We start from the raw sequence: 15123 nt of genomic DNA, 5'->3' as shown, positions 1-15123 counted from the left end.
GAAGGAGCTTTTCCCAGAGAGAAATACATTACACTTGAACTTGAGATTTTGAGGAAATGCACTCAAAATTCATAAGTGGCGTATTATAACACCTTGAAATATATTACTCACATTACTACACCCCATGACTACTTTTAAAATGGGGATACCAAACCAAAATGTTCAGCTTGTTACAATATTTGCAAATTACAGGTAAACATTCAAAAATGAAAACAAAACAAAAATGCTGAACCATGAAAAGGTTATAATTTTTTAACCAAGAGTGCAATAAATTTATACTATGGATAAATTAATCAGTTTTATGTTTACACAATTAGCTGCAAAACCATTACAAAGAAAAAGCTACATAATAGCCAGTACAAAGCCATCCAGTTTAAGCTGTGATCGGCAAATTAGTCTTCTGGGAAAATAAGAGCACAATTTTGGATGAGAAATTAGCAGAAAACTCTATCTTTAAATTGCAAACAAAATTATCCCCATGAAAATGAACTAAAATAAGCACCAAAATGCTCACAGTCTATTGCCGGAGTTCATACAAACTGTAAACATGCTGATTCTTTATTTCTTGCAGCTTCCCATAGTAGTCATCTCACAAACTGGAAACACTATGTGCTTCTAAATTTGTCAATGAAGGCTGAATTTAAATTAACATAGTCAAAAGAAACTCCAATATTTCATCCTCAATACTCTGCTTTATATACAAGACAAAAGTCATTATAAACATACAGTAGGAATATTATCTGCACCATAAGGCAGACTGATTTCAATCCTGGCATGTTTTCATATTACATAGGACATTCACTAAAAGTCAACGAATAAATAGTTGGCTTACAGAGACCATGTTGTCATGAGGACGCATGTTGTCATGAGGACAGAGTGTGTTTTAACTGACTTCTTACAATACAGATTTCAAGATGAAGAAAATAGGTAAAACATTGAATATTATTGGAGTCATCATGCCAAAGAAGTTTTGAGTTCAATTCTAACATTCCACAAAATGTCTATATAACAAAAATATTGGTACATTAGAGTAACAATGTTCTTGTTTTATTAGAGAACCCAATAATCGGTGGTAAATCGCAGCTGTGAGAGAGATTACTTGTTGAATAGGAGCTGAAAAATGAATGTGGACTATGGTTGAATATCTACTTACAAGCCTGCATAAGCACCAAAAAATCTTTGAGATTAATCTTCATGTTTCTTAATTTGGATATGTACAAACAGTATGCCCCTTCCCTATTCCAGTTGAGAGAGATGATCAGAGGTTCATCAGATAATAACAGGCTGTTGGGTCTCAATTGATAGTATACAATGTCCGAGTAAAAGTATGCCATCACAGATGAAAATTGACTTAACCAGTAAATTAAGCAGAGGAAGGAGAAAATCATCAGGAGTCCCATCACCGTGTAATTTAAATCACACACTTCCCAATTCTTTGATGCTGCCGATGACGGGCAGCAAGTTGAGCACATGACCTTTTGCCCAACATTAGCGAATGGCTTATGGAAATCTGACAAAGGGAAGGTGCAATCAGATCGGCTTTGTATCCATAGATGAAACCAATAAAAAAAAATTACAGGACAATCTTCATATCCCAACTTGTGCAACATGTATGGATACATTTCAAGAAAACATAAAGGAATAACGTATGTGGTATATATTTTAAAAGTAATTAATTTGATCCCTTGACTGAAAAACTCAATGTATGCTGGTATCATTTTTATGCAACCCCCAAAAAGTGTCATATAATATTTTAAATATATATATTCTACAGGCTTTGAGGTACCAGAAACCCATTTCATCTTTAACAATAGTGTGCAAACCCTTTAATTCTTTCAGTGAGCATCACTTTAATTTCTCCACATTTTCCAACATGGTTTACTTTTGGTATTGATTATTCCATTTAGGTTACTGTTTTCCCATAAAAGTTAAATTAATTCAAATATACAGTTGATCAGAATAAACACATGACATGAATTTCCAAGAAGCTCTATATATGATATATATAATCACGCTTTCATATACATATATATATAATGCTCAGGCTTAATTTTGAAATTGAAGTCTGCTAGTTCTGAGTACAGGTATATATAAAGTCAATAAGTCCTTGTAAGTTCAAATTTTGAATATCTACAAACAATATTTACATTCCAGTCACCTTTTAAACATGTTAAAATATTTAGTTCCAGAAATCACAACTCTAGTTGAATAGCTCTTGCAAATGTAAATTAATGCTTCCAAAACATCATTTTATATAAGACAACTCCAAACATCATTAGACCTATAAACCTCTTTACACTAGCACAGAAGATAAGTGGGCTTATCATGCTTAGTTGCCATCACTGAATACTAACATTGCTTTCACATTATTGGAATAAAATTAATCTTGAACTTAAATTTAAAGATAATAAACTTTCTGCACAAGTCATTTTATAATTTCTCCTTCCAGTTGCAAGTTCTTCCCATGTTGTAAAAGTTAGACGATAATAGTGAATGCATAGTGAATAAGGGCATTTTCAAGTAAAATAAGAAACACTGTAGATGAATGACTTTAAATAAGTTGGTCATAAGGCAGGTTTCCTCTCCATAAGGCCAACAATGGTCCTGTCTTCTTGAAAAGGCTGGAATGTCAACTTAAATATTTAATCCCATTGATCTTTATCCAAGTCCAGACCATCCATGAAAATACGAAACCCAACCTGATGATCGTGAAGCGCTTTCATCTTCTCCTAAAAATAAAACAAAACTAAATTAATGAACACAATTATTACGACCTTAAAATTAGGAGGTGGAAACTATACAAGTTGGTAGGGAAACGGTGCACCAGGAAAAACTACTCAGCATGTACATCTCCCTTCATAATGCAAAATCCTTGGTCTGGCAAGTGGGCAATGCACTTGCAAACAACCAATACGGCTTTGATACTGGCTGACTGGAAATGCACAGTTACAGGATTCTCTGGCTGTCTCTCCCCCACTCCCCACCATTTAGGGGGCAGGATGTGATTTCTGCTTGGTGCGTCACTATCCTTGGCACCACAACTAACTTCAGGAAGTCATAGTAAATGATAATATTTTTACTGATGTACAAGTTATTAAACAAAATACTAAAATTTTATCAGCTTTTCCCCTGACTGCAAAATCTCCTCTGCCATTGACAAAAATCTCATTCAAATTACTTCTTCTGCTCTCCGGCCAGTGGATGAGAGAGATGGAGGTTGATTTGCCTTCTCATCATCTTCATTTGGAGAGATGCGCCTCTCCAACAAAAGACTGAGAATTCACTGTATGGGGAACAAATGTGATCCTTTTTTAACAGTCCACGCACAACATATTGCATACTTTGCTCAAAGCTACCTTCTTTCAAGTCTTCAGAATTCAAATTTTAGAGTGCAATGCAATCCTTGGTGATGAAATTTAGAATGTTTAGTATGTTCCTTTTGTACTAAACATATTAATAAAATAGATTTTCTGCAAGAATAGCACTTTGGGTAGCTGACATTGTTTGACGGGAGACAGCAGTCCCTGGGATGAGTCAATGGTCTTGATTTTGCAGTAAAAACATCAGGCCCGTTGCGGTACCTATTCATTAAAAATTCAATTCAAATTTTTTTACTATGATAAGTTTTGATTATTACCAAACCGCCTCTCTGGCACTGAAAATACACTTTTGTAAGTATGGAGTTTCATTCCTCAGGTTTTAAAAATAGCACAAAAAAATACATTAAAAAAAATATTTTATTTCTTATTTCTCTTTCAAATATATTTTTCTTTGCTGTTTTAGTTTTTGTATATATTTAGCCATTGAATTGACCATCCTAACTTTCACTTTCTAATTCAGACATTACAGTGCTCAGTTACACTTCTCAAATCTGACTAGTTAAGGAGATACACAGTTGCTTGCTATGTTCACAGATCCAGGATCCTCATTAGAGGGCCGTGCACCCAAACAACTTTCTCATTACTGCAGGTTTGAGTGGAAAAACCTATTAAAATTCTGTGGGTTAAAATTCTGTGGGCAAGTGTAAATGCAACATATGGCTGGTGCTGCTGTTTCAATGCTGAGAGCTAACTGCAAAGTCCAGCCTAATAAGACTCTGGAGAGAACAAATAAGAACAAACTGTTTCATCGATACATGGGTCAATTACCAGAGTTCATATTTTAAAATAAAAGAGGGAAGTGAGAAATTCTTTCACACAGAGGATTAAGGGTGGTGAAAGCAGATTCTACAGGAATTTTCAAATGGCAATTGGACATGAACTTGAAGTGTTCTCATTTTCAGGATTATGGGCCTGGCTAAGGAAATATTGTTGCTTGCCCTATTCATACAACAACCAGGTCCAAGCCTCAAATAACTGCAGCTTCGAGTGCAAAAGCCCATAGAAAAACTGTGAGCATTTGTGTAGTGAATAGCTAATGCAGTTTATCACTGAAAATCCAAGTTAATATTTGCAAGGGCACTATAGATAGAAAAGTTTGAAATCCACTGATTTAATATTCAAATGATGGTTCAAAGCAGCATGGAGTTCGTACTTATGGAAACATGCAATATTAAGTTTCAAACTTTACCTTGAGCTATCGCAGCCAGCTTACTTTTCTCCTCTGGGCTCATCTGTAGCATTGTGTCAATTACTGGGAGAAGGCTTTGTTTCTCACGACCTGCATTTAGGAATATGAATTTTAACATAACATTCTTCAAATACTCCAGATTTGCGATAGACTTCTCCCGTTCCTGGTTCCTTTCTAGCCTTCTCACTTCATTTTTCAGCAGCTATATAGGAAAAGAACATTCTTTTAAACTGTACAAAGAGCTTCCAAAGAACTTTATTCCTTGTTATAACATTTTTGGTCGCTTCACAAAGCACCATCACAGATTTCACAACCGTCTTTTTTCACACTGGCAGAAGTCCAATTATAACAAATGGGTTTATTGCTAGTGAATCTGGCAGTCATCTTAAAGGGCCAATTCAATTTTTATTCAGGACAAAGTTGAAATTAATACAAAATTATTTTATGCCAATTAATTGACGGAGCTCATTTCAGTCAAGGGAGTAATTGGGACTTTATAATTGGCCTCAATACCCCATGATAGGAATCAGCCAGAATTTCCCACTAGCCTGTGACTCCTAGTGAAAAGTACTTGTGTGGATAGGAGGTGATTAAACATCCAATTTATTGATTCTGCCTGTGACCAAGAGAAAGCTTACCAAAATGTGTCAAGCAATTGCCAAAATAAAGCAGGTCACATCAATTAATTGCAGTGCTCTTCCTAAACATCAGAAAACACCAGTGTAAATCCATTTCTAATCTGTAGGTTAGCCTCAGCCAAAGCAATCTCTAAAATTGCCAAAAGCTCATCCATTCCTCAATCCAGGGTGTGCACCAATGTTTGGAGCACGATCAGGCATGGGCTGAATTATATGGGGTGCTGCGGTCTCATGCCCAACTAAAACGTCAGGGGAGAGGTAGGACAGCAGGATAGTCCGCCAAGGGGAAGAACAGCTTTCCCGCAGTCATTTAATGACTTAAAGCCATTAATAGATTGGAGTTGGGAATTCTGCCCTCAGACACAGGTAGTCCTGCCTCAGAGCTGCCAACCTGAAGCCAGCAGCTCTCAATATGCCTGTAATACCAGCGGGGAGTAGTGACTAGTGCTGGTTCTGCACTTGGATGATGAGGTATGCTGTAAATGGATTGGAACATTGCAAGTGTTGGCACCAGGGTTTGTGAGGCCTGTGGGGGAGGACACCTAGGGGTGGTTACAAAAAATTAAAGTGGACTGAGCTGGCCAAGCGTAGGCAAGCTCACTCCCAAAAGGGGTGTGAAGAGCCCACCCTCAGTTTATTATTCTGCAGACGGCTGGATTCTAAGTTATTTTTGAAAAGCTGCCATTTTGTGTAAATTGGTTCATAAATTTACTACATTCAAAATCTGTGGCATAGAAGAACTTGATACAAATAAATTGCAGCCTAACTTCTTAATAGTAAAAATAACTCCCAAGCACCAGAAGTTACATAAAATAAAGTCTATTTTATATTTTTGTTTTCTAGTGACATGAATCTTTCACCATGGTACAAAGCAAACATAGAAAAGCGGAGAGATTAATCCCAAGTTTCAGAGGACCATTTGAAAATCATAACTTGCCAGCATTGAAGAGACTGATTGGGGATCAAAGAGTGAAAAGCATAAATGTCTTAGAAATGAAACTAAAGCGACTTGGTTCTCACCTAATAGAAATCAAATTTAGGACTGCTGTTGGGACGATCTCTGCAAAAAGGGGGAATTTATATGTGCAATGGATTACAAATAGGTTGGTGGAGGTGAAAACCTGAAATTCATCATTTAAGGGAACCCTTTGATGTTCAGTTAGAATGAATTAAGGTGGGATGAATGTTATTTCTTGTGGCTTGGGCAAAAGGTCCTTAGAATCAGCTTGGACAATGAATTTGGCTGCATGAAAATCGGAGTGAGAGTCTGATGTTGGCAACAAAAAGGTGAAATATCAGAATGAACAGGCGAAGTTGGAGAAGGACTGGATGGGTGGACATTATCAGAAACTGGATGGAGGGCAGAATGAGAGCATCAAGCAGAATTTCAGTCAAGAGAGGGAGAAAATTATGACCCTCATGGGCTGTGGCTCAATACAGGTGGATAGAATAGGAACATAGGAGGGGTAGGAGTAGGCTGTTCAGCCTCTCAGGCCTGTGCCACCAATTGACTAGATCATGACTGATTGTCTATTAACCGACATTTTCCCGTCATGTTCCCATATCCCTTGATGTCATCAGTCTCTAGAAATCTATCGATCTCTGTCTTGCACATACACAATGACTAAGATTCCAAAACCCCCTGGAGGAGAGAATTCCAAAGCTTCATGACCTTCCCAGTGAAGAAATTGCTCCTCATCTAAGCCCTAAATGGCTTTTACCCTATTCGGAGACTGTGTCCCCTGGTTCTTGGTCCGGGGAAACATCATCTGCATCTACCCTGTCTAGCCTTTTAAGAATTTCATAAGTTTCAATGAATGAATTAATTTCATGAACAAATTCCACAAAATGAATAGATAATGCATTATTTAACCAGTGACTTTAGTTCTCCATCCCACTTTGTGCATGCACCCACCGTAATTTGTTCCATAAGAATAGCATTGGTTGCTTCAGTTTCACGTAGGAGCCCATTTAAATGGTCAATGCTCTTAGTAGCTGTGCTTAATTTCTGTGTTATCTCTTCCTTGGTTGGCTCTGGTTGCCACTGAGGAACATCTGCAAACCATCAATGGAATAGTAAAAACAGTTTTTCGGTTAACCTGGATATAAAAATATTTTAATTGCTTTTCTTAAACCTTTTTCCCCAAAAAGAAAACCAATAGTAGTTTCCCTAAATCTTTAATTCCAAATCTGGCAAGATGAGCAGGTGTTTTTTAAGTTGCAATTTTATACTTTTCCCAATTTCCTCCCCTCCATAACATACACCAATGTTGATTGAGGGAGAAAAGCAAGTGATGTGCTTCTAGACATCTACTAATACCGTTCTCAATCTAAACTTTAGGAAATATACTAGGGAGGCCCCAAATGGTTCCTCCTTAGGATTGCCTTTCCTTTTGTTGAGAAAATGTTTGTCTTCTTTTGCAGTTTTGAGAGACAAAGAATACTGTTAGGTACTGATAATTTTAATATCTGAAATTCAGTATTGTAAAAACTTGTGGTACCATTTAGTAGGTTTTGAAGGTGGTTGCCCTTTTTGATACCATAAAAGTAATGAAATATGACAAACTAAAAATGTTGAAATAGTTTTCTGTAAATAATCACTAAAAGAGAAAATACAAGAATAAGTTCAAGGCCTTAAATCTTTTGATAATTTTTTTGTCAGATATACACAAATATACAGGTCTAATAAGGCACGTTAACATATTAACCAGCATTCTCGGTCTGTTGCAAATTCACAACTGTCAACTAACCTAACAGAGTCTCCGGGGAAGTGAGCAATTGCTCAAGAGATGCAACTTGGGTACCGGTAGAAGATACCGATTCTGTTTCAGTCATCTCCATTCCTTCTCCTTCTCCACGGTCAATGGAGTTTATATCTAACACTGATATGTCCATGTTTCTTCGGTCACGCAAAGTCTTCCCGGATGGCTCAAGTAGTGGAGGATCTTCGGCAAGAGGAAAAAGAACAAAATCATATTGGCTCTTCCATATGTCAATGTGTAATATGAGGAAATGAACTGCTGCTTGGAACGCTAAATGGATACTATGGAAATTCATGCAAGATGTGGAAGTGACATTGTAAAGGAAGCGATGAAAATGATTCTCATCCTCTTAGGGGCATTCTATACAATCACTACAGTGTTAACTTTAGTTTTTTGATCTAAAGTTACACTGACTATTGAGTAATGTTCTGATTTATATTAATTTAAACATTAAATACCTATCACCACGTTATCTGTTCTTGGTGGTATCTGCAACACTTAGTTGCAGACGCTGGCCATTGAATGGAGCGTTTGTTTTGTCTTGGGATGTGGACATTGTTGACAAGGCCAACATTTACCACCTAACTCTAATCACCTTTTGAGGTGGTGGTGAGCTGACGTTTTGAACCACTGCAGTGCTTGTGATAGGCATACACACAGTGCTATTAAGGAAAGAGTTCTTGGAGTTTGTCCTAACAACAATGAAGGAAAGGGGATACATTTCCAAGTCAGGATGGAGTGCAAGATGCAGGGGTACTTGCACATGGTGGTATTCCCATGCATCTTCTGCTCTTGTTCTTTTAAATGGTAGAGCCCACAGGGGTGGAAGGTGCTGTCATAAGATCCTTGGTAAGCTGCTGCAGTACATCTTGTAGATGACACATACTGCTGCCACTGTATGTTGGTGGTGGATGGATGAGGTGCTGATCTAGTGGGCTGCTTGCAATAGATGATATTATGATATTAAGCTTTTTAAGTGTTGTTGGAGTTGCACTCATCCAGGCAAATGGGAAGTCCTCCATCACACACCTGATTCGTGTCTCTTAGATAGCGGACAGGCTTTGGGGAGTCAGGAGTTGTGCTATTCACCACAGATTCCCAGCCCCTGCTCTTGTAGCCACAGCATTTATGTGGCTGGTCCAATTAACATCTGGTCAATGGTAATCCCCAGGATCAGCAGTTTCGATATGCAAAGAATACAATTGCAGTTAGATCATTTTAAGATTATGCAATTCAGTTTTATAATTACTTTTAGAAATGTAAAGAATCACCATTCTAAATATTGGAAGAACAATCACTTGGAATGTCTTGAGGATATTTTCCCTTCGTTCCAAAAAAGTGAAATAAGATACACTGAAAATAGTGAAATAGTTTTCCACCAGAGGCTGGTTTAGCACAGGGCTAAATCGCTGGCTTTTAAAGCAGACCAAGGCAGGCCAGCAGCACGGTTCAATTCCTGTACCAGCCTCCCCGAACAGGCGCCGGAATGTGGCGACTAGGGGCTTGTTACAGTAACTTCATTTGAAGCCTACTGGTGACAATAAGCGATTTTCATTTCATTTTCATTTTCATAAAATAATCATAAAACAATAATTACAGTCCCAAATCATTTTAGATTTTTCTGTCAATTGCATTAGTCTGATAAAGAAAGTTAACAAAATAACTACCATGTTAGCTAGGTCTGTTCTAAATTCACTACAGTCAACCGACCTAACTTAGCCTTCGGGGAAACAGTGTGATAATGCTGTTAATGCCAAGGGGAGATGATTAAATACTCGTGTTGGAGATGGCCATTGCCTGACACTTGCGTGGCATGAATGTCTCCTGTGCGGAGAAGGCGTTCGATTGGGTAGAGTTATTCGATGGTGGTATTGGAGGAATTTGGGATCAGACCGAAGTTTGTGGCGTTGGTACAGCTGCTATACAAGGAGCCAGTGGTGAGCATGCGCACATATAGTATGAACTCAGGGTATTTTGTGGTGCATTGAGGTACGAGGCAGGGATGCCCCATGCCCCCCCTTCTGTTTGCATTGACTGTAGAACTCTTGGCCATTGCACTGAGGAGCTTGGGGTTGTGAAGGGGGTGGGGTGGTGGAACATAATAATAATCTTCATTAGTGTCACAAGTAGGTTTACATTAACACTGCAATGAAGTTACTGTGAAAATCCCCTAGTCGCCACTCTATGGCGCCTGTTCGGGTACACGGAGGGAGAATTCCAAATGTCCAATTCACCTAACAAGTCCGTCTTTCGGGACTTGTGGGAGGAAACCGGAGCACCCGGAGGAAACTCACGCAGACACGGGAGAACATGCAGACTCTGCACAGCCAGTGACCCAAGGCGGAAATCGAACCTGGGACCCTGGCGCTGTGAAGCAACAGTGCTAACCACTGTGCTACAATGCCGCCCTATATGTCCTTATATGCAGATGATTTGTTGCTGTACATTCTGGAGCAGAGCTCTTCGATGGGAAGAATAATGGGGTTGCTCCAGAGATTTGGGGCGTTTTCAGGGTATAAGTTGAATCTAGGGGAAAGTGAATATTTTGTGGTCTTCCCTCCGGGAATGGGAGAGGGTGTGGTGGAGGGGGGGGGGGCCTGCCACTTCACCTGGTGGAGTCTCATTTTAGATATTTGGGGTGTAGGTAGTGCGGGATTGGGCAGGGCTTCGGAAGTTTAACTTCACTAGCTTGGTGGGGAAGGTGAAGACTGATTGGCTGAGGACAATCGTTGGTGGGCCGGGTGCAGGCAGTAAAATTGAATGTTTTGCCGCGATTTCTGTTCTTGTTTCAAAGCCTGGCAGTCGTTTTGCCCAAGGCATTTTTTTTAGGTGAGTGAACAGGCTGGACTCACTCATTTGTTTGGGCCAGGAAGATGACCAAGATTAGGAAGATGATACCACAGGAGGAAGGGGGCGGGGGGGGGGGGGGTTTGGCCTCCCAAATGTATTGTATTATTTATTGGGCGCCAAATGCAGAGAAGGTTTGGGGTTAAAGTAGGGAGGGGGGGGGCCTAAGTGGGTGAGGATGAAGGCAGCATCTTGCAGGGGGTCGGGGTTGCAGACGTTGACAATAGTTCACTCCCGATGGCCCCAGGGAAGTATACGGTGAGTCCGATGGTGGAGGCCACTTTGAAGATCTGGAGGCAGTTTAGACAATTTTAGGTTGGGAGCTGGGTGCGGGGAGGGGGAAATGCTGATCAGGAGGAATCATAAGTTCGAGTCGGGATGGATGGATGAAAGGTGTCGGGGATGGAAAGAGAGGGGGATTAAGGAAATGAAGGATTTGTTTCTGGCAGGACAATTTGCAAGTTTGGAGAAGTTTGGGTCAGCGCGAGGTGAAATCTTTAGGTATATGCAGGTGCAGGACTTTGTGAGGCAGGTCTTCCTGACCTTGCCGATAGCGCCCACAGCTTCATTGTTGGAGGTGGTGCTGTCGGCGGGGGCTGTCTCAGCAATTTACAGGAGGATTTTGGAACAGGACGGGGTGTTCCCGGAGGGGGTTAAGGTGAAGTGAGAAGAGTTAGGCGTGGTGTTGGAGGAGGGTTTGCGGTGCGAGGTGCTGCAGAGGGTAAATCTGATTTTCACATTCACTGCAACTATCTACAATTCTTTTTTTTGTTTACGGTGTACGTTTCTTAGGCTGCAGAAAAATACTTTTCACTGTACTTCGGTACATGTGACAATAAATCAAATCAAATCAAAATCAAACTGTGTGGAGTTTGCACTTTCTCCCCCGTCTGCGTGGGTTTCCTCCGGATGCTTCGATTTCCTCCCACAGTCTAAAGATGTGCAGGTTAGATGGATTGGCAATGTTAAATTGCCCCTTGGTGTCCAAATTTAGGTTGGGTTATGGGGATAGGGTGGTGTCATGTGCTTGGGTGAGGTGCTCTTTCCAAGAGGCGGTGCAGGCTCGATGGGCCAACTGGCCTCCTTCTGCACTGTAAATACTATGATTCTATGAAATGCCTTGACTTCATGCGGGAGACTGGGGCTGATGCAGCTGAAGGTAGTGTACAGGGCGCAACTCACAAAGTCTAAGATGAGCCGGTTATTAGAAGGGGTGGAGGATATCTGTCAACGATGTGGGAGGGGCCCTGCAAATCATGTGAATATGTTTTGATCCTGCCCATTTTGGAAAGGTTTTGGAGGACGGTCTTCAGCACCATCTCGGGGTTTTACATGTGGACGTGGAGCCTGGTCCCCCAGAAGCAATATTCGGGGTGACTTCAATTTTGCCAGGGCTCCTTGATGTCACACTTGGTTAAATGCTGCATTGATGCCAACGGCAGCCAATCTCACTGTACATTTACACGTCTAGGCTTAATTATTCCATTCAGAACACTATTTCAGGCAAATAGCATAGCTGCTTTTAAGGGGAAGCCATATAACCATATAAAGGAGACAATGTGCACTAGAAACACTGGCATTGGCCAGTATATATCATATCTAATATATTTTTAAAAAGTTTAGAGTACCCAATTCATTTTTTCCAATTTTTTTGGGGGGCAATTTAACGTGGCCAATCTACCTGCCCTGCATATATTTGAGTTGTGGGGGCGAAACCCACGCAAATACAGGGAAAATGTGTAAACTCCAAACGGACAGTGACCAAGAGCCGGGATCGAATCTGGGACGTCAGCACCGTGAGGCAGCAACGCTAACCACTGTGCCGCCCTCATCATATCCAATATAATCTTCTTGGCATTTTTTCTCACTTTGGCGGTGTTCCTGTTTGATCTTTCAATCACCTCATGGCTTTCAAGATAAGCATGTATCACCTCCCCACATCAAATACCTCATCACCTGCACCCTAGGGTATTAAGGGAGGTAGCAGCAGTGATAGTGGATGCATTGGTTAGAATATTTCAGAATTCTCTGGATTCTGAAAGTGTCCTGATGGATTGGAAATGTGACGCCCCTATTCAAAAAGGGAGAGGCAAAAAGTAGAAAACTATAGAGCGGTTAGCTTAACCTCTGTAGTGGGGAAGTTGCTGGAATCAAGGAGGAGATAACTGAACATTTGGAAAGACATAGCTCAATCCACAAGTGTCAGCATGGTTTTATGAAGAGTAAGTCATGCTTGACAAACTTGCTCGAGTTCTTTGAGTATGTAACCAGCAAGGTGGATAATGGTGAACCTGTGGATGTGGTATATCTAAACTTCCAGAAGGCGTTTGACAAGGTGCCGCATAAAAGACCAATCCTGAAGATGAGATCGTAGGGGATTGGGGGTAGAGTACTAGATTGGATTGAGGATTGGCTGACTGACAGATAGCAGAGGGTTGTGATAAATGGGTCATTCTCTGGCTGGTGAACTGTAACTAGTGGGGTGCCGCAGTGGTCAGTCCTCGGACCTCAACTGCCACAATCTATATAAATGATCTGCAAGTAGGGACAAAGTTAGCCGAATAAATAGAAAGGCAAATTATCTAAATGGAAAACCAATTCAAAATGCACCTGGGCAGAGGGATTTGGGTGTCTTTGTTCATGAATCACAGAAAGTCTCTAAGCAGGTACAGCATGTAATTAAAAAAGCAAATGGAATGTTAGCGTTTAGTGCAAAAGGATAAGAGTATAAAAGTAGAGAAGTGTTTCAGTTGTATAGGGTGTTGGTGAGACCACATCTGGAGTAGTGTGTCCAGTTTTGGTCTTCTTATTAGAGGAACAATGTGGTGGCATTGGAGGCATTTCAGAAAAGATTCACCAGATTGATTCTGGGGATGAAAAGGCTTATACTTGCGGAAGTTTAGAAGGATTAAAGGGTATTTGATCGAGGAAAGATACTAAAAGGGTTTGATAAAGTAAAGGTAGACCAAATGTTCCCCCTTATAGGGCAATCTAGAATGAGGGGTCACAGATATAGGTTGTGAGGTGGTAGATTTAGAACTGAGATGAGGAACTATTTCTCGCAGAGGGTGGTGAATTTGTGGAATTCGCTGCCCCATTGTGGGGTGGAATCTGAGGCATTAAATGGTTTCAAGAAGGAGATTGATACATTTCCGTTAAAAAAATGGGTTAAAGGGATATGGGGAACAGGTATGGAGATGGATTTGAGACCAGGAAGAGATCAGCCACGATCGGAGGGCTTAATTTCCTAATTCTGCTCCTATGTTCCAGAAGAACAAATAGGTCCTCGCATGGTCATTTGCTATGTGACCCAAAGCATAATGACCATTTTAAAGCAATAAATAAGCTCTTACGTATATTCTGGTACTTGTCTTCCCTAACCACGGTCCAGTTGAACCAAACTCATCATGCACTGCGAGTCAAGAACAAGTGGGGTTACTATCAGAAGAAATTAACAGTGGAAGAGAGAGACAAAGGGTGGGATTTTCTGCACCCTTGTGGCGTGTTTCGCAACAGTAGGCTGGCTGGAGGTGGGATCTTGTGTTCCTGTCATTGTCAATAGTGTTTCCTGCTGAATGCATCCCCCCCTCCCTTTCCCCCCGGGTGGGGGAAGGCCCGAAAAGTACGGCTGAAATTCCTCGTACAAGAACAATTTTGGAACAGATTGTATGTTGGTATTATTTAAACAATACTGTAATAGTACAAAATTAATAAATGGATAAAGGCAATGAAAAATACGTTAGGGACTTCCGGTTGCGGCTATGCCTAGGTAGGTCGCATGTTCGGCAGCTCCCGCCGGGAACGGACTTTTGGGCTCTCTAGACGGCCCCAACGGCAATTGTTCGACGGCTTCCAGTGTGGGAAGGTGACAGCAAGGTCCCCCCGACATTATATGGATTGGACAAGTGAAAAAAGTGATCTTGGAGCAGCGAAAAGTGAGAGGGAGAAAAAACAAGATGGCGGCGGGTGGAGACCAAGCAGCATGGGCGCAGTGGTCGCAGGAGCAGCAGGGGTTTCTTAGACGCTGCTTTGAGGAGCTGAAAACCGAAATGCTGGCGCCAATGAAGGCGGCGATTGAGAAGCTAGTGGTGACCCAGAAGGCCCAAGGGACGGCGATCCGGGAGGTGTGGCAAAAAGCCTCAGAGAACGAGGACGAGATCTTGGGCCTGGCGGTGAAGGTGGAGGCGCACGAGGCGCTGCACAAGAGGGGGACGGAAAGATTTGAGGACCTGGAGAATAGGTCGAGGAGGAAGAATCTTTGGATTCTGGGTCTCCCCGAAGGAGTGGAGGGGCCCGATGCTGGGGCA

At 41.1% G+C, this 15123-nt stretch overlaps 1 protein-coding gene across 1 annotated transcript in view; it reads right to left on the bottom strand.

The window, feature by feature from the left end:
- Positions 1-224: 224 nt before the first annotated feature.
- The window catches only part of LOC140391800 (GRIP and coiled-coil domain-containing protein 2), a 103801-nt gene continuing 88902 nt past the window's right edge, over positions 225-15123 (bottom strand). The window contains exons 20-23 of the mRNA XM_072476684.1: positions 7958-8152; positions 7123-7262; positions 4570-4771; positions 225-2729 (exon numbers count right to left, since the gene is read on the bottom strand). Of these exons, the coding sequence (XP_072332785.1) occupies positions 2659-2729; positions 4570-4771; positions 7123-7262; positions 7958-8152 (608 nt within the window). The 3' untranslated portion in view covers positions 225-2658. The remainder of the gene's footprint in view (positions 2730-4569; positions 4772-7122; positions 7263-7957; positions 8153-15123) is intronic.

The sequence above is a fragment of the Scyliorhinus torazame genome, chromosome 15 (genome assembly GCF_047496885.1).
Source record: "Scyliorhinus torazame isolate Kashiwa2021f chromosome 15, sScyTor2.1, whole genome shotgun sequence".
Lineage (NCBI taxonomy): Eukaryota > Metazoa > Chordata > Chondrichthyes > Carcharhiniformes > Scyliorhinidae > Scyliorhinus > Scyliorhinus torazame.
This window is presented reverse-complemented; position numbering and strand designations above follow the sequence as displayed.